Source organism: Myxine glutinosa, chromosome 2 (genome assembly GCF_964187855.1).
Source record: "Myxine glutinosa chromosome 2, kmMyxGlut1.1, whole genome shotgun sequence".
In the NCBI taxonomy this organism is placed as follows: domain Eukaryota; kingdom Metazoa; phylum Chordata; class Myxini; order Myxiniformes; family Myxinidae; genus Myxine; species Myxine glutinosa.
The window spans coordinates 205,486,921-205,507,767 of NC_136262.1; the positions used below are offsets into that span (position 1 = coordinate 205,486,921).

General features: G+C 47.5%; 1 protein-coding gene across 2 annotated transcripts in view; it reads right to left on the reverse strand.

The window, feature by feature from the left end:
* Positions 1-19,626, reverse strand: part of LOC137420909 (rab11 family-interacting protein 1) — a 159,953-nt gene extending 140,327 nt beyond the window's left edge. Inside the window, exon 1 of one of the 2 annotated variants that reach the window (XM_068106417.2) lies at positions 19,006-19,626. In XM_068106417.2, coding sequence (XP_067962518.2) covers positions 19,006-19,370 — 365 coding nt within the window. In that variant the 5' untranslated portion in view covers positions 19,371-19,626. The remainder of the gene's footprint in view (positions 1-19,005) is intronic. The other variant, XM_068106414.2, reaches the window with a different exon arrangement.
* Between the last annotated feature and the right edge of the window lie 1,221 nt (positions 19,627-20,847).

Consider the following 20,847-nt stretch of genomic DNA (forward strand, 5'->3'; position numbering starts at 1 on the left):
GGTGAGATAGAGCAGCAGAGCAGGATTTTAGGACCCGTGGGCTGATGCCGTCGGGTCCAGTTGCAGAATCAGAGTCGAGGGTTGACAGAAACTTTTCCACCTTGTCAGGAGGAAAGGACACGGAGTCCAGGAGCAGCAGGGTACGACTGGGTATGGTGGGTACAGAGAGGGATGGGTTTGGGACACAAGATTTAGAGGCAAACACAGAGTTGAGGCATTCAGCTTTTTCACGTGCGGAGTCAGCTGTGTAGCCGTTTGAGGTAAGGGAGGGGATGGAGGGGGAACAAACACCAGAAACGGATTTGACCAGACGCCACCAGGATTTGGAAGAGGGAGACAGATAAGAGAGTTCGGTCTTGAGAACGGAGAGATATTGTTTCCTGGCTCTCCTGAGGGTGGACATACACTTGTTTCGGGCTTTGTGAAAGGAAATGAGATTTCCTTCCGTTGGATTTGCTTTCCAGGAGACGAAGGCAAGTTGTTTCTGGGCAACAGCCTCACCACAAGATTCCGTGTACCATGGACGGGAGGAAGGGTATGACAACTGAAGACGAGATGGGATAAATCTGTGCATGAGAGAGAGCAATTTACTTTGGAAGAATTCCCAGGATGAGTTGATGTCAGAGGTGGTAGAGATGGGAGACCAGTCCAGATGATTGATGGCTGCTTGAAGACCGTGCCAGTTGGCCTGAGTGAAATGCCAGACTCGTCGACGCTGAGCAGGCTCCCTGAGGATGGTCAGAGAGATGTCCACTTTAACAAGGACATGATCAGATGATCCGATCGGAGCAGAAGAAGAGCAGCAGACATTTTCAGGGAAGTTAGTCATAACCAAGTCCAGAAGAGAAGATGTTCCGTTGACTGAGATCCGGGTCGGGAAATTGACAGATTGTGTCAGTCCCAGTGAGTCGCATAAGTCCTTTGCTGAGGAGCCATGGCTGGTGAGAGAGGTACCCACACCCAGCCAACTGGCCTGATGACAGTTGAAATCACCACATATGAGGAAGAGAGAGTTGGGATGAGTAGATAGAAGTTGGTCCATATCATCAGACAGCGAGATGTAGATGGAGTCATCACTGTTTGGTGGACGGTACAACACACATATGAACAAGAGGTGGGAGCGAAGGGGAAGCCGTAGCCAGAGGTATTCCTGGGGGTGAGGTGGAGAGAGTGCAGTGCAGGGCGAGTGAGGAAGAGAGTTTTTGATGAAGATAGCAACCCCGCCTCCAGGACGAGGCTCAGGTCTATCATACCGGAGGAGGGAGTAGCCCGGGAGAGATACTATGGAATCAGAGACATCATAAAGGAGGAAAGTTTCTGTTAAGCAGATCACGTCTGGTTTGACAGAAGCAACCTGTATGGAGAGATCAGTTAAGTTTGAACGAAGGCCCCGGATGTTTGAGGTCCATACCGTTAATGAAGAGGAAGGGGGAGCATCAGATACAGAACAGGGGGGAGGAGGGGTAGGGTAAGATGTGGAAGCGGTGGAAGAGGTAGGGAGAGCTGTTGAAGGTGTGTCAGAGATTTCAGAATCGCTCGGAGAAAGGGAAGGATGGGGCGGACAAAAGGTTTGATGGTGATTGGGTGAGCCACAATGAGGTGTTATTTGAGGAGGGGGAAGAGCGAGGCAGAAGGTTGGGGGAGATGGAGGTGAGAGTTTGAAGGGGGAAGAAGCGGGGAGGACGCTTTGAGGAGGGGGAGTGAGAGGGGGGAAATTGAGAAGCAATGAGGGTGGGGAGATTTGAAGGGGAGGGGTGAGGGGGGAGTTTGGGAGGGAAGGGACAAGGGGAGGGATTTGAAAGGGATGGGATATGGGGGAGATTTGGAGGGGAGGGGTGAGGCAGGAGTCTAGGAGGGGAGGGGCGAGGGGGCGTCTTGGCGGGGAGGGGTGAGGGGGTAGTTTAGGAGGGAGGGGGCAAGGGGGGAGATTTGAAAGGGATGGGTGATGGGGAAGATTTGGAGGGGAGGGGTGATGGGGAAGATTTGGAGGGGAGGGGTTATGGGGAAGATTTGGAGGGGAGGGGTGAGATTGGATTTTTGAAAGTGTACGATTTATGGGAAACGAACATTTATTGCAAAATGAGTTTCTTGTGACCTTCGAGTTAAAAATACGTTTAAGGACGCTGGATGGAGGATGGAGTGCAGGAGAGTTTAGGGAATGTAGAAAAAAGGCACGATAGGAGATGGATATTTTTTTTGGGATGAATTGATTTGGTGAGCAAGTCGAAAGCAGCCTTTTAAAGAAGAAGAAGAAAAAGGTGTTATAAAATATGACGGAATACATAACTTGAGGGGAAAGTGTAAACATTGAAGGTTAATGAGTGAAAACTATCTGGGGAAATGGGGGAGAAACACGTGGTCGAAGAACGAACGAACGAATAAGAATGAATAAACTAATGAGAACAGAGAAGGAAATGTTTTTTTTTTTTTTTTTTTTTGAGTTGAGATTTACACAAGGAAGTAGGCTATGGGTGAAAAGACTGGGAATACAGAGAACGAAAGTTATTGGATCACAAACGACGGACCGCTGAGAAAAACAAAGCCTCAAGGTTGTACAGTGCACACTGTACAAGGCCTCAAGACACGACACGAATTAACACGATTTTCAATACAGGTATGAAAGATTTGCACCGAAAAATCTTCGTCGGGACACAATATACGTACAACACCATAAATAAATACAGTTTTAACGAAAATACAAATGGGAACAATCACTTAACTTCGATTTCAAATCGTTCGCGACGCGGCAAAGGCCTTGCTCGCGACACGGCAAACAGACGATCAATTTATGAAAGATAAACACTGAGAAACAACCAAAGTTGCACACAATAACTTCACCCACCGAAAGATAAATACAGTTTCGACAAAATACAATTGTGAACAGACTTAACTTCGAAAAACGTGGAGACCGTGTGGAGCTTCGAAAATCCCTGCCGCCGTCTCCAAGATCTCGCGAGATCAAGCATCAAGGTTTATTGTATCACATGGTGTAATTGTGGAGAATTTCAAAGGATATTGGAGAGTTGAGGGGAGTTTTAGAGAGAGAGAGAGAAATGGGAAGAAAATGAGTTTTAGAAGCATTAAACTTAACCTGATCACATTTTCCCCACTGGGAAATCTTGCCCAAATCCGAATTTAAAGTCTAGGTGGCTGTGATCAAACGAGATGTAGATTGAGTGAGGGAAGATGGGGCAGATGGGAAAAACATGGAGGAATGTAATGTCAAGCCATCAGCATTCGAGTGCATTTGGTTATTTGTAGATTGATAAAAAGAAGGAAGAGTGTAGAAGACAGCACAGAACCCTGAGGGACACCACTGTTGATAGCGAAGGAGGGAGATGTTGAACCATCAACAATTACGGAGATAGAGCTGTCGGAGAGAAAGCTCAATATGAGAGAGCAGAGTGAAGGAGGAAAGCCGAAAGAGGGAAGCTTGCATATCAGAGCCCGATACCAAACTCTGTCAAAGGCTTTTGAGATATCTAGGCCTACACCAAAGGATTCCCCAAAGTCTCGCAGAGAAGAGGTCCAGACATTTGTAATGTAAGAAAGGATATCACTGGTAGATCTTGCCTTGCGAAAGCCATATTGATGGTCAGATAGAAGACTGTGGGATTCAAGATGCTTGAGGAAATGGGAATTGAGAAGACATTCAAAAACTTTGGAAATAGTAGAGGTCAGAGCAATAGAACCTCTCTGTTCCTCTGTTCCAATAGAACCTCTACAGAGCCTCTCTGTACCCACCATACCCAGTCGTACCCAGTTGCTCCTGGACTCTGTGTCCTTTTCTCCTGACAAGGTGGAAAAGTTTCTGTCAACCCTCGACTCTGATTCTGCAACTGGACCTGACGGCATCAGCCCACGGGTCCTAAAATCCTGTTCTTCCGCTCTTTCACTCCCCCTCTCTGTTCTCTTCTCCCTCTCTTTTGCTTAAGGTCATCTTCCATCTGCTTGGAAATCTGCCAACATCACCGCTTTGCACAAAAAAGGTGCAAAAACAGATCCCAGCAACTACAGACCAATCAGCCATCTCCTAATTATCAGCAAAGTCATGGAATCCATCATTGCTTCAGATATGAAATCTTTCCTCTTCTCCAATGGCTTGATCTCTGATCATCAATTTGGTTTCAGACCTGGACACTCTACTCTGGACATGCTGCTTCTGCTTTCTCAACAATGGATGGAGGTACTCAATGCCAAACAGGAAATTAGAGCAGTCTCCCTTGACATATCACGTGCCTTCGATACGGTCTGGCACCCCGCTCTGCTCACCAAACTCTCCTCTTTTGGTATCCATGGAAATCTCCACGCATGGCTGGCGGACTTCCTCTCTAGTCGTAGTCAACGTGCGGCCCTGAATGGGTTTCTCTCATCTCCTCTTCCTGTTCAGGCTGGAGTTCCCCAAGGCAGTGTTCTGGGCCCTGTGCTTTTTCTGGTCTTCATCAATGATCTCTCTGACTCTCTTGAAAATCCTCTCTATCGCTTTGCTGATGACTCTACTCTCTGTCGCTCCATTCTTCATCCCTCAGATCGGCAGTCTGCAGCCTCCTCACTCTCTGCAGACCTGGACAAAATCACAGACTGGGCAAACAAGTGGAACATGTCTTTCAATCCTGACAAATCTCACACTCTTACGATGTCTCTCCGAAAAGACCGACTGGACAACCCTCCCATCCACTTTCTGAATAATCCTCTCCAAGAAGTTCTGTCACTCAAGCTTTTGGGTCTCACTATCTGCCATGATCTTTCCTGGGAAAACCACATTTCCAATCTGGCCTCCAAAGCCAGTCGCCGACTGGGCATCCTCCGTCGTGCGAAGTCCTTCCTTGGCACACCTGAGCTCCTCACCACGTACAAGGCTTTCATCCGCAGCTCAATGGAATACTTCTCTCCCCTCTGGGCTGGTGCTCCTGCCTCACACCTAGCTCGTCTTCACGCTGTTGAAACCAAAGCATTCAGAATCATTGGAATCTCCCGCGATGAAGCTAACTCCAAGGGCCTCTCACTCACTCACCGCAGGCAGGTTGGTGGTCTTTCCGTCTTCTACCGACTCCTCTCTGGCGTTGCCCCCCCCAGCTCTCTCTGGGCTCTGTCCCACAAATATTCCTACAGGTCGCACAAGATCTGCCTGCAACCCTCTTATGGTTAAACTGCCAAAATCAAGACTCTCTGCTCACCTTCACTCCTTCATTCCTCTTTTCTCCCGCCTCTGGAACAAACTTCCTCACTCTCTTCAATCCCACTCCACACTCCAGGTCTTTAAAACAGCTGTTCACCACCATCTCTTATCTTCCCCCATCCAAAACCTTGATCTTTTCTACCCCCGCTAATTTCACCCCAATTCCACTTTTTTGAAATACCAACTTCTGTCCTGGAAGTCCTTGGTGTTCTTGTGTTTTGTACTTCTCCTTCCCCCCCCCCCCCCTCCCACGCCTCCTCCCCCCGGGCCCTCTCCCTTCCACGCATCTCCCTGCTCTCGGATGTTGTGTTTGTGTGCTTCCCCTTCTCTCCCCATCTTGTCTTCCGCTCCCTCTTTTTATATATTTTGTTTGTCTGGTTGATTTGTTTGTGAGATAAATGTTAGCTCTTTACGAGCCTCGATTCAGTATACAAAAAAAATAAAAAATAAATAGAACGGTAGTTGGAAGGATTTGAAGGATCACCCTTCTTTAAAAATAGGCAGTAGTAAGGTATGTTTCCAGGAAAGAGGAAAAGTTTGGGTTTTTAAACAAAAACGAAAAACGAGCAAGCATGGGAGCAAGTTCTGAGGCACACTCCTTCAAGACACGAGTAGGAATGCCGTCCTCTCCGTATACCTTGCTTGTCTCCAGAGAGAGAAGTACTTTTTTGACTGAATGGAAAGAGATTTTAGGCAAGGGCATAGGATTGGTAAGGGGTGTATCAGAGGGAGATGGAATGTTGGAGTCATCCAGTGTGGAATTAGAGGAGAAAAGAGAACCAAAAAGAGTTGCTTTATCAATCAGAGACACAGCGATAGTATCATCGGAATCGAACAGCGAAGGAAAGGCAGAGCAACAGAAGTTGTTGGAGATACGTTTAGCTATGGACCAGAAAGATCTATTAGTGGAAGAAGATGAGAGTTTGTCACATTTCTTTTGGACGAAGGAATGCTTCTCCTCATGAATAACAAGTTTGCAATGATTTCTAGCAGATATGAAAGCTGAATGTGAGTCGGAGGAAGAAGAGTTTTTCCATGTCCAATATGCCACATCTCTTGCACAAATGGCCGCAGAGCAGGAATTATTGAACCAAGAGTTGGTAGGAGAGATAAACTTGAAAGAGAAGGGGATATAAGCCTCCATTCCTGCAACAATAAGCTAAGCTATATGTTCAGCAAAGATAGCACCATTGCCCAAGGAGAGGCAGTAGTCTTTCAAGGGAAAAATCAGAAAATAAGTTTTGTAAACCAGTCATTTTATCCTGTTTGGTGGTTTTAACTTAACTTTAACAACTCACTGCATGAAAACTCATTCCCTCCAGCCTCCAGGCTTGGCTTTTAAAGCAAACTTGGGTGCATTCAGGGTCCAGGGCCCAGACATTGTCACAAGGAATTAGCCTGTACTGTACTACGTATCACGAAAGTTTTCTCAACAGATGAAAAGCAAAAACCATGCCTCCAAAAAAACAAAATATTGGTAGGAAAACAAGTAGTTTGGAGCAAACGCACGAGTTCAGAGCTGTGGAGCACCAGGAGCACCAGCAAAAGTATCGGCATGGCGATTCTACTTTGCAATCTGAACAAAAACCAAGGCCTGGGCGTTGTTTTAATCCTGATATTCATGAAGGCACACAATACCCAGCTACGTGAATGCAAAGGAGCCAGGGTCTGACCGTAAACATGCTGGTGTGTGGCTTTTGGCCATGTGATGGTGTGTGATGTGTTCGTGTGTGTAGTGCGTAGTGTGTGTTGGTTGTGGTTGGTATGTGGTATGTGGTGTGTAGTTTTTACGTGCTGGTGTGTGGCTTTATACGTGTTGGTGAGAATGTTGCTGTTGGTGTGTGATGTTTTGGTATTTGGTATGTTGGTGTGTGACTTTAGTGGTTGGTATGTCACATGTGTATCAATGTGTGATGTGTGTTGGTTGTGGTTGGTTTGTGGTGTGTGTGTTTACATGGTGCATGGCATTACACATATTGGTGTGAATGGTGGTGCTGGCGTATGGTGTGCGGGGTGTTGGGGTGTGGCTTTACACACTGGCAGCTTTACATTGCTGTTTCTAGGGTTGGGCGCTACTAAAGCATTCACTTCGCCATTAAGTCAGTACAGGGAATGCCATCCAACACAACACGTAATGTTGTGTATCGTGAAGTTTCGAAATAGCACATTACACAAGAAAACAGTCAGCTGCCATCATAGGTACACATAACTATTACTTTATTTCTATATTGTGCTATTTTGTGTTTGGTTTTTATTGCCATTTCTTAACCTTAAGTTACTTTTATCATCAACACGACTCAACATCGACTTGATAACTGAAATTGCTCAATTTGAAGTAGACTCGAGATGACCTCATAATTGTGGAGAGGGTTGGGGGGGAGCACTGAAGAGACAAATAGAGAAGTGGATAAATAGATAGATGGCTGTCATGTATGCAGTGCAAATGTTCACCGTTGTATCCCTACACCGGGACCGGGTTGTATCCCTACGGGAGAGCTCGGATGGCGCTGCTGTGAATCGGGCCTTGATTGGCAGAGTGAATAAACGCGTACGACAATTGATCGCAGTTTGTCGAGATACTTTACATGGCGACGAAGGTAAACATCTAGACCATGACATCTTTCGGCCATATCGATGAATTCGACCCTCATGAGGGGGATTTTGACACGTATTCTGAGCGTTTGTCTTTCTACTTCGAGGCGAACGGCATTGCGACCGAAGGCCTGATGAAGGCCGTCTTCCTGTCCGTTTGCGGAGGTGAGACGTTCACACTCGTTAAAAACCTGATTCGGCCTCGGACAATCCAGGAGCTCACGTATGCAGAGCTCAAGGCCGCTTTGAAGGAACATTGCAACCCATCTCCTTCAGTCATCCTGTGTCGGTTTAATTTTTACATGTGCAGACAGCAGCAAGGTCAGTCGATCGCAGACTTCATTGCACACCTCAAAAAACTGTCACATCTGTGTGAGTTTGGGGACACGATTGATGACATGCTTCGTGATTTGCTGGTGGTTGGCATGTCCGATGACCGCACTCGTAGACGCCTGCTTGCTGAGAGAAGACTGACGTTCCAAAATGCCAGAGACACCGCAATTTCCATGGAAAGTGCTGAACGCAACGCTACAAGCATCGGTGCCACTCGCTCATCTGGTACCAGCCCTGCTGTGAATCGGTTGGATCATGTTCAGCCACAACGTTGGAACAAGGCTCCTCATCAGAAGCCAGTGCAGTCTCAAACCCACAACAACTGTTTTCGGTGCAACGGAAAGCACCCTCCGGAGACGTGTCGGTTCAAAGATGCCACCTGCCATTTCTGTTCGAAAACTGGCCATATTGCTCCAGCTTGCATCACTCGCAAATCGGGAAAAGGAAAAGCTGCTGACAAGATTCATCAGTTTATCGGTTCGGAGGAACCCGAGCTTGACCAGGTGAGCTCTGTTTCCGACAACTCAGAATCGTATGACCTGCTTCATATTGATTCTCACCATAGGCGGGACCCTCTTCTTGCCAATGTTGTCGTCAACAATCGACCATTGCAAATGGAGGTCGACACTGGTGCGGCCGTCTCGCTCATCAGCCATGCTGTTTTCACAAACCTGTGGAGTGATGCTGACCGACCCCATCTGAAACCTACTACCTATGGACTCTCCACCTATACAGGTGAGAAGATTGTTCCCTGCGGTACATGTGATGTCACGGTGGGCTACGATAACCGTGAGTTTCACCTACCCCTGATCGTCATTCCTGGAAAGGGCCCTTCCTTACTCGGCAGGAACTGGTTGAGCATAATTCGACTGAAGTGGGAAAGCATTCATCAACTCCGGGCAGCCAATGTTTCTCCTACCGCAGCATACACACTCAAAAATGTGCTGGATACGTACCCGGATGTCTTCAAGGATGAGCTTGGAACCTTGAAAGGACATACGGCTAAACTCAGGGTTGACCGGGATGCCAATCCTATATTTTGCAGGGCTCGCCCAGTCCCTTTCGCCCTGCGTGAGCGGATTGACAAGGAACTGGATCATCTTGAAAATCTGGGGATCATCGAGCAAATCCAGTATGCCGAATGGGCGGCGCCCATCGTTCCAGTCATAAAATCGGACCAGTCCATCCGCATATGTGGAGATTATAAAATGACCGTGAACAGGTGTTCTTCATTGGATAAATATCCAATCCCGAGGATCGAAGACCTCTATGCTCGTCTCACGGGAGGCAAGACTTTTACGAAACTCGATCTCAAATCCGCCTATCTACAGCTCTGCTTGGACGAGAATTCGAAACAGTATCTTACCATCAACACGCATCGTGGGTTGTATAGGTACCACCGACTTAGTTTTGGAGTGAAATCTGCACCTGGAATTTATCAGCGTGTCATGGACAGTTTGTTTGCTGCCGAACGCAACATCGTTTGTTACCAGGATGATATTCTGGTTACTGGTCGTACGGACGCGGAACATCTACAGAACCTGGAGAGAGTTCTGAAGAAGATTTCGGACTCCGGCCTACGTTTGCGTCGAGACAAGTGCAAGTTTATGGTGCCATCAGTCACGTACCTGGGTCATACGATTGATGCCGAGGGTCTACACCCGACAGATGAGAAAGTCCGAGCTATCAAGGATGCTCCTTCTCCACGAGATGTGACCGAATTGAAGTCATACCTCGGTTTGCTTCAGTTCTATGGTCGTTACATCCCGAATGTGACCGACGTTTTGGGCCCCCTTTATCGGCTTTTGAGGAAAGGAGTCTCCTGGAGCTGGGGGTCTAGTGAACAATCAGCATTCCAGACCTCTAAGGATCTGCTCAAATCGTCCAATGTTCTCGTTCATTTTGATCCAGAGAAGGATCTTGTGCTGACATGCGATGCCTGTCGGTATGGAGTGGGGAGTGTATTATCGCACGTGATGCCTGATGGTACAGAAAGACCGGTTGCATTTGCATCCAGAACGTTGACCCCGGCAGAGAAAAACTATTCCCAACTTGACAAGGAAGGATTGGGAATCGTTTTCGGCGTTGGCAAATTTCGCCAGTACCTTCTTGGACATCATTTCACGATTCGCACTGATCACAAGCCGCTGATCAGTCTGTTTGGTCCAACTAAGGCGACATCTGACACACTACCGCCCAGGATCATCCGCTGGTCCCTGTTTCTCGCTGCTTATGACTACACCATATGTTATAAGCCCGGTTCGTCTATCACAAATGCAGATGCCATGAGTCGGTTACCCCTTCCAGAATCCGTTGATGATTCGCCTACACCAGGATCCATTATCGCACTGATGGATCATCTGGAAGATTGTGCTGTCGATTCTGGCCAGATCCGCACTCATACTCGACGAGACCCCGTTCTGTCCAGAACTGTCCAGGCTGTACAGCTTGGATGGCATTTGCTACCTGAGGGTGACCCAGATTTTGCGGCTTTTAAAGCACGTAAAAACGAACTCAGCGTGGAAAATGGTTGCCTACTCTGGGGATGTCGTGTCGTGATCCCGAAAAATCTGCGTTCCAGGGTCATGGATGAAATCCATGACTGTCACCCCGGGATTGTGAAGATGAAGTCACTCGCCAGAAACTATGTGTGGTGGCCGAATCTTGATGCTGATATCGAACATCATGTTCGACATTGTTACCCCTGCCAGAGCACCCGGAATACACCTGCGAAAGCGGCACTGCATCCCTGGGAATGGCCCAGCGAACCGTGGCATCGCCTACATCTCGATTATGCCGGGCCTATTAACGGCAGCATGATTCTAATAATTACGGACGCGCACACAAAATGGATTGATGCCTATGTGACGCGTGGTACTACGTCAGCCATTGTCATCGAAAGACTCAGACGCTGTTTCGCCACTCATGGTCTGCCCAGGATGATCGTGAGTGATAACGGTTCGTGTTTTTCCAGTACCGAGTTTGCCAAGTTCACACGTCGGAACGGCATCAAACATAAGTTTGTCAGCCCACATCACCAGGCTTCAAATGGCTTGGCCGAACGATCCGTGGGAATCATCAAATCCGGATTGCAGAAACTTCAGGAGGGAACCCTGGAAACAAAGCTGTCTCGTCTCCTGTTCAAATACCGCATCACGCCACAATCAACAACCGGTGCAGCTCCGTCTGAGTTATTGATGAAACGACACTTGAGATCGACACTTGACAATCTCAAACCAGACATATCATCAAATGTTTATCAGAGCCAGCTTAATCAAAAGTTGGTGCACGATAAGACGTCCAACAGTCGATGTATCAACATTGGAGATCCAGTGTTTGCCCGAAATTTTGGTGCAGGTGCGACGTGGCTACCGGGAGACATCATCGAGAAGCCAGGTCCACTGTCCAGTGTGATTCGCCTGCAGGACGGCCGCAAAATTCGTCGACATCAGGACCACATAACCTACCGTCACTGTGAGTCGATGGAGCCTGTAGCATCGTCACAGTCAGGACAACAGTTCGACCCGCCACTGCCGGAGATCGTCGTGGCCGCTCCAGCCGGCTCGGATGCCCCGAAAACCTCTGCAAACGCTACACCCTTCGTGGAGACCAAAGGAATCACCTCGGACTCTGTATCCACTGGTACACCGCGACCCAAAGGAATCACCTCGGACTCTGTATCCACTGGTACACCGCGACGCTCAATGCGTGAGAGAAAAGCACCCGACCGGTTGAATCTTTGAAGATGTTTTTTTTCACGTTGACACATGTTCTATTTTCACGTATTTTCATTATTCTCATAACCGTTTGCACACATATTTTCACATGTTTTGGAAATGTTGCTTTTGAAATGTCAATTCTGGAAATCTAGCACGTATATTGCTCTTGGTAATTTTGGACTTAAAGGGGAGGATGTCATGTATGCAGTGCAAATGTTCACCGTTGTATCCCTACACCGGGACCGGGTTGTATCCCTACGGGAGAGCTCGGATGGCGCTGCTGTGAATCGGGCCTTGATTGGCAGAGTGAATAAACGCGTACGACAATTGATCGCAGTTTGTCGAGATACTTTACAATGGCGAAGTAGGTAAAAGGGTATGGGGGGAAGTGTAGAGGTGGACGTTAGTGAAAGAATAATGGGCGAAGGAGTTTAGGGAAGGAAGTGAAGGGGTAGAAAAAGTGGGGAGAGAAGGGACATAAGTGGGAGTGGATGGCAGGGTTCAGTTGGAGTCTCAACCGCCAGGGAGGAACTACAACAGATCACAACCATTATTTTATTACCATATGAAGGTGTAAACAAGGCAGTGGGATAAGGAGAATAAGTGGGAGTGGATGAAGGCTATGAGAGAAATGTGTAACGGGAATGAGAGAAAGGTTGCTGAGTAGATAGATTAAAGGGAGTACGTTTGCAGGCACAAGCTACAATGAACCTTCCAATATATATATATATATATATTATATATATATATATATATATATTATAATAGCCGTAGATGATTCTGTCTGTCTGTCTGTCTATCTGTTGGGTGTCTGTCCGGGGTGTGGCTTACTCGGTTTGCAGAGTAGCTCCGCCCATAGCTCCACCCATTCTGGGAGAGCCTTCAGCCCTTCATATAATTATAAACAAATATCCACCATTTTATTAACTCGCGTAGCTTTGAGGCCTGTGGTATCTTGCTCTCTCCCAGTTTTATTTCAAATCAAATTCGATATATCATTTCATTTTTAACAGTCGCTAACATCGTTTTAGACTCGGTTGAAAAAAAACGGGAAGAAAATCCGATGAAAGTTGCCCTTTATAGAACGAAATGAATTCTCAAAGGCCTGTAACATAAAGCCCATTCATTGAGTCTCCCTCACGGCTTTATCTCGACTAATTCACCATCACAGTCGCTGGGATGGTTCAAGTCTCAGTTTCAGCTAAAGTTGAGAAAATCGGCGACATGTATTCCGACAGCCGTTTTGAATGTGTCGACTGTTACGTCGGCACGGGGAAGGAGAGAGGGGAAGGAGAGAGGAGAGAACGTTCCCAGGACTTCATTATTTAAATTATCACTTAGTAAAAATACAGCGACTGAATACTGAAGTTCGGGATCCAATCAAAGTGTAATTATATTTTTCCATATCCCTGGGGTGTACGTACAGAGTTTGTTTTAAGCGAGTCAACTCTTTTCCAACCATGGAATTAAACAATACAGTACTTCAAAAATTTACATAATAATGTAAACTAACTATGGAATACAATATTTATTAATAACGTTTGGTTTTAATCTATTTTTACTTTGTAAAGCGAAAAGTTATCGATACATTAAAGTTTAAAAATGAAGAAGAGTCATGGGCTCCATAGGCCGACGATCGGCTTCTGTATGCTCTGTATGTCTGGATGATTGGATGTGCATTTTAAGACTCAATCAACACGTCTTCGATCATGAATTACTTTCAGAACAACTCGAGCAAAGGAAACGAGGTAATGCCTGTTTCGTTCGGGGCGATTATACACCACCCAAAGAAAATGCGTTTCACAGCTGCAGGAACTACAATCGTGAAATCTTTATTTATTTATTTTTAAATCGTGAAATCTTTAATTTAATTTAATTGAAAAAAAATTGTTTTCACATGAGTTTCCGTGTGTGTGTGTCACCCACTCCAGTGTGTGTGTGTGAGAGTGAGGAGCGATTGGAGAGGAGAGTGAGGAGCGATTGGAGAGGAGAGTGAGGAGCGATTGGAGAGGAGAGTGAGGAGCGATTGGAGGGGAGTGTGAGGGATTGGAGAGGAGTGTGAGGGATTGGAGAGGAGTGTGAGGGATTGGAGAGGAGTGTGAGGGATTGGAGAGGAGTGTGAGGAAGTATTGGAGAGGAGTGTGAGGAAGTATTGGAGAGGAGTGTGAGGACGTATTGGAGAGGAGTGTGAGGAGGTGTTGGAGGGGAGTGTGAGGAGGAGTGGGATTGGAGAGCGGTGAGGGTGGAGAGAGGAGAGTGTCAGGTGGAGAGGAGTGAGGGGTCACATATTATGTGAAATATATAAATTGTGTTAATTACACCATTTCTGGATCTGATGAATTGCCAGTAACCATTTTGTAAAATTTAATGTGCAGCATCTAAATCAAGATGTAAAAATGTAACACACGTTCATGCCCGTGGGATTCCCACGGGTGACCCCACGAGACTGCAGCAAGAAAAAGAACGAGACGGGAGAACGAGACCCTCGACGAACGTGATCACAGACTCGCATAGGATGCTGCTGCAACGACGATGAGGAGGGTTGGAGAGGAGCGAGGGGTTGGAGAGGAGTTAGGGGTTGGAGAGTGAGGAGCTATGGGTTGGAGAGTGAGGAGTTAGGGGTTGGGAGTGAGGAGCTAGGGGTTGGAGAGTCAGGGGCTAGGCGTTGGAGAGGAGCGAGAAATTGGAGACGAGTGAGGGGTTGGAGAGTGAGGAGCGAGGGGTTGGAGAGCGAGGAGTTGGAGAGGGAGGAGCTAGGGGTTGGAGAGTGAGGGGCTTGGGGTTGGAGAGCGAGAAATTGGAGAGGAGCAAGGGGTTGGAGAGTGAGGCGCGAGGAGTTAGAGAGTGAGGAGCGAGGGGTTGGAGAGTGAGGAGTTGGAGAGTGAGGAGCGAGGGGTTGGAGAGTGAGGAGTGAGGTGTTGGAGAGTGAGGAGCGAGGGGTTGGAGAGCGAGGGACGAGGAGTTGGAGAGCAAGGAGCGAGGGGTTGGAGAGCGAGGAGCAAGGGGTTGGAGAGCGAGAAGCGAGGGGTTGGAGAGCGAGGATCGAGGGGTTGGAGAGCAAGGAGCTAGGGGTTGGAGAGCAAGGAGCTAGGGGTTGGAGAGCGAAGAGCTAGGGGTTGGAGAGCGAGGATCTAGGGGTTGGAGAGCGAGGAGCTAGGTGTTGGAGAGTGAGGAGCGATGGGTTGGAGAGTAAGGAGCGAGGGGTTGGAGAGTGAGGAGGAAGGAGTTGGAGAGTGAGGGCCGATTGGAGCGGAGAGTGAGGACCGATTGGAGCAGAGAGTGAGGGCCGATTGGAGCGGAGAGTGAGGGCCGATTGGAGAGGAGAGTGGGGAGCGTTTGGAGAGGAGAGTGAGGAGGGATTGGAGGGGAGTGTGAGGAATTGGAGAGGAGTGTGAGGGATTGGAGAGGAGTGTGGGGAAGTATTGGAGAGGAGTGTGAGGAAGTATTGGAGAGGAGTGTGAGGAGGTATTGGAGGGGAGTGTGAGGAGGTATTGGAGGGGAGTGTGAGGAGGAGTGGGATTGCAGAGGCGTGAGGGTGGAGAGAGGAGAGTGTCAGGTGGAGAGGAGTGAGGGGGCACATATTATGTGAAATATATAAATTGTGTTCATTACACCATTTCTGGATCTGATGAATTGCCAGTAACCATTTTGTAAAATTTAATGTGCAGCATCTAAATCAAGATGTCCAAATATCACACACATCCATGCCCGTGGGATTCCCACGGGTGACCCCACTAGTATATATATATATATATATATATATATATATATATATATATATATATATATGCAGACGTTGTGGCTAACCCCCGCTAACTAATAATGATAATGAATGATAATGATAATGAATGATAATTAATGAATGATAATTAATGAATATGAATGATCGTTTTAAGGCCATTTTCCCTGCTAGAGCAGGGGTTAGCCTTGCAGGCCCCATGACAATCATGGTTCCCTGTTTGAGGCAATGTTTTTATGGCCGGATGCCCTTCCTGACGCCAACCCTTGGTCATGCTCCTACGATGCGCAGGGATACGGTGTACCTATTCTAAACCGGGGTACACACCATGATCATTCATCCCAGCAAGCTGGTACTCAATTTGCCGACCTCGGAAGGATGACGGGCTGAGTCAACCCCCTGGCGTTAATTCAGCGATCGACCGGGATTCGAACCCAGGATCCTAGGATCCCAAGCTGGCACCCTGACCGCTAAGCCAACACCAGGCTGATAATGATAATTAATGATAATGATAATAAGATTAACTAATAATGATAATTAATAACTAATACTAATAATAACTAATAATGGCTAACCCCCGCTCTAGCAGGGAAAATGGCCTTAAAATGCATGTTGTTGTTGTTGTATATATATACATGCACAGGTAACAGTACTGGTCCCAAGCCACTCCATACAACCGTTTGTGGTTGCATCCCCCACCACAGAAGATCAAAGGTTTTTCAATGTGAAGTTGAATGACACTACAGTTCGGTGTGTTTGCGATTCCTGGATCCTGAAATGGAGAGTGAGCGGTGTCTATTATTTGTACCATTTTGGGTTGAACAAAAGGGTCATAACCTACTGGGTTAACACACTGCAAGACCAAATGTATATATTTTTCTTTTTTTTTAAAGGAAATAAACATTGCCATCTGTCCTACTTTAGTGGTTTAACAATATCATATACCGTCTTTATCACTGCAGCTGTCATTTCATTTGTTCCTCAAATGATGGCAATACACGTCATCATGCTCTTCCCGATTGGCTGCCGAATGTACTACAAAGTTGCATGAATGTCTGCCAGATTACGTTTTCATCATTTGAGGATTGGTTGAGAGAGGGGGACCCACATACCGATCTTATCCTGGAGGCCACCAAGGCTCTTGGCTGCCCTACTTACACTCAGGAATTCACAACTGATGGCGGGAGTGGGGTAAGGGTAGGGGATGGGTGGGGTGATGAGGAGGGTTGACATCTCCATAGGATATCACCGTGGATCACCACCCATGCCACGGTCACACGTGGCTTTTCATACTGACACACGAGTTCACCACTGACACCAATCCTAGACAGTACCGTGGCCGTATCTGCTATAATGGCTTCACCATCAGGACATGAAAATTGCCAGAAGAATAAATACCCCTGGCTTAAAGCCAAAAAGCACACCACTGTAAATAAATACCCAAAATGTGAGGGTACAGAAAGAGAGGAGAAGCCAGTACAGATGAAAGTGCCTTCGGCCACTGCGGCCAAAATGGTCGCGGCAATTTGCTTCATAAAGTTGTTACAAAGCAAGAATCGTCATCCGGACAACTTGCTTCAAGATTGCTATAATCGTAAGTAAACATTTTTTCATTGTCCAATAATCACCACAATTGTCCAGACACAGGCGCGTTGCACTTGTGTACTGATGGTTCAAGAAAAAGTGAGCTAAACGATGAGGCAATGGTAAATACACAGAATCTCACAATGGCAAATTAAACCAGAAAGTCAAACCAAGGTTGCATAAGCAGCAGGGAGTAACCAGTCTGCAGTGTCAGGAAAACTTCAAGTAAATGTACATCTCGTGATAACCCCCATTTGTAATACAAAGATTGAGGCTCAAGGAGGAGAGAGGTGACGGAGGGTAGAACAGCAACAAACTTACAGTGTGACAACAGTTGGACACGATAAGCAAGGGAATGGACGAACAGAAATTGTGGAGAGAGAGGTCGGGATGGTACAGAGTAACCTGCGAGTAAGAGAGTTGGACTAGATAGGGTTAATGGGAGAAGAGATTGTAGGTCGGAACAGGTGGAGGGAGATGATGTGAGATGGTGGGGGACCGCCCGCTTGAAGCTCTGGAGGGAAGAGTGGGATTGAGCACTCTCTGGAAGGCAGGTCCACAGACAGGAGAAAAGAGGAACACAAGAGTTGAGGTGTCATGAGCCTTGATTTCGTGAGTTTAACCAAAATGGGGCATTACTGGGAGAACACTTGTGTCCTGGAGGAGCTGGGGAGGGTCGGAGGACTGAGCGAGACCTAGACTAGAAGAGAGGCAAAAAATAAAAAAACACCCACCATTCATCAATATTGCTAAAATAAAGTTTACTTTGTTGAAAGGTCCCTTGCGAGACACTGATTGTAGTTACGCGAAACCTTCCTTGAAAGTGGCTTTCATACTCGACTAGCCTGAAAGTACCTTCAAAAGGAATCCTCCACTTTAATGTCCTTAAAATGAAAACTTCTCAAGCTTGGGAACTTCACTCCACCCCCCAAAACTCCGGGGCTGACACCACAGGTTTCCTGTCCGTTATCGTGTCTTACTGATGGGTCGTGACGTGTGCTGTTGAGAAAGGCGAGACAGGCAGGAAAGGGTGGACCCAGAATGCCTAGAACCCGATACATCGAAAAGCAAGGGTCTATTTTCTGACGTTAATCGCACACTAATGTCACAAACAATTTGAATTGAAGGTCGTGCAGGTGGATATAAAACAAGAGGAAGAATTGCTTTGTGACCTTTTCTAAGTCCAAAAAGGCCATAACTCCATGAAAATTTGATGAAATTCCCTGAAACTCGAACTTGTTGTGTAACTCGTCGCAATAAAGCAATGTACCAAGTTTCAGTTGAATATGTTATAGGGTATGGGAAAAAAGTGTGTAAATTTACAGGTGGGACGGACGGACAGACAGACGGTGAAACCTGTAGGTAACTATTAAAATTCCACCAAACAGGTGCATTAATAAAGGATACACAAGCTCAATTTAACAACACAACAGGGAGGGGACACACTTGATGGTTTAAACTTTAAAGGACACGTCGGGTTTCTTTTGAACCCCAAAATAGATGTTGATGTTGATGCTCTGCATGGAACTTTGTAATGAGCATCAGGTGGGCAAGACAACGGGCTCACAGGTTGATTACTCCGACTAAACTGTGTTTTGGTTTAATCCACTGCTCTAATGCCCTCTACCTGGGCTATCACGAACCTGCACAACTTCACCTGGGAGGAGCACCTCTGCACCAATTTAGCTACAGTAACATAGGTGATGCATGTTCGGGGTCCGGGTTGACGGTTTGCTCCGAGATTATGCAACGTTGTGTAATGGCGTGCACGTACACAAATTACGTACGAAATACTGCACACAAATCGAGTACGCGAGGACAAAATCGCGCCCCTCCAACTGCGACCCCCGATTACTTACTCGGCCTTCTTGCGAGCTTTCTGCGCAAACAGCTGCGGCAGGTTGACGGACACCTGCCCGAGGAAGCGGTCCGGGCCGAGCAGGGCGCGGTGGAGCAGCATGACCTGGAGCTCGAGCTCGGAGTGATCCGCGTGATCCAGCACGTCCGGCGGGAGCTCGAAGGCGCATTCCTCCCTCCACTCGGGCTCAGAGCTCTTCTCCAGCACGGACGTGGAGAAGCGTTCCTTACCGAGCTGGATCACGGCGAACGCGTCGTTCGTGCCGTGCTTTCCCTTGGCCCGGAGCCCCCTCGCCTGAAGAACCGTTACCTGGACGTGGGTGGGAACCCAAGGCAGCCCGCCGGACTCCGAAAGGCGTCTCGCCATGATGATAGCCGACGATCTGCTTTAGAAATGTAGAAATGGCGCCTTTTAGCTACTCGGGTAAGCTCACTCGTAGTGCGGCGAGCATGACTCGCTATAACAAACGGTAAACGACAAGGTACCCGCGGAGAACCCCCGGGCGGACACTGGCAAAGCCTCCCACCCTCCTTCCCTCCCCTCTGCTTTACGCATCTCTCGTGGTCTTCTTCTTCACTTGTCTACGTCATGTCATGTCTCGTTACAGGAGCCCCTCCGCTGCGCCATGCTGGCCTGCCCTTGCGGGAACCACTTACAAAGTCCGTACTAATGCACAGTCAGCGTCATCTAGGTACCAGACCAGGTATATTCCATACCATGCGCTATCTGCACCGTGCACGGTTTCCACCAGTCTGGACCGTGCATACCACCGTGCATATCACGTCGTACGAGCCGTGCATGGTGCAGACGGCACATGTAGGATCTGTAAAAGTATAATCCACCATGAACACTCTGCACCATGCATGATGCCGCAATATGCATGATCCTCATCACATACGGTCCCCATCATACACGGACCCCATCATGCACAATCCCCATCATACTGTCCCCATCATACACAGTCCCCATCATGCACAATCCCCATCATACACAGTCCCCATCATGCACAATCCCCATGACATACGGTCCCCATCATACACGTTACAATCATACATGATCCCCATCACATATGTTCCCCATCATACGTAGACCCCATCATCCATGGTTCCCATCATCCATGGTCCCCATCATACACAATCCCCCATCACCATGGTCCCCATCATACACAATCCCCATCATCCATTATCCCCATCATCCATGGTTCCCATCACACACGGTCCCTATCATACACAATCCCCAACATCCATGTCATACACAATCCCCATCATACATGATCCCCATCACATAGGTCCCCATCATACATGATCCCCATCACATAGGTCCCCATCATACACAATCCCCATCATTATCCCCATCATACATGGTTGCCATCATACACAATCCCCATCATCCATGGTTCCCATCACACACGGTCCCCATCATACACAATCCCCATCATCCATTATCCCCATCATACATGTTTGCCATCATACACAATCCCCATCATCCATGGTTCCCATCACACACGGTCCCGATCATACACAATCCCCAACATCCATGTCATGCACAATCCCCATCATACACAATCCCCATCATACACGGTCCCCATCATACACGGTTCCCATCATACATGATCCCCATCACATATGGTCCCCATCATATACAGACCCCATCATACACAATCCCCATCATCCATGGTCCCCATCATACACAATCCTCATCATCCATGGTCCCCATCATACACGATCCCCATCATACACGTTCCCCATCATACACAATCCCCATCATCCATGGTCCCCATCATACACGATCCCCATCATACACGTTCCCCATCATACACAATCCCCATTATCCATGGTTCCCA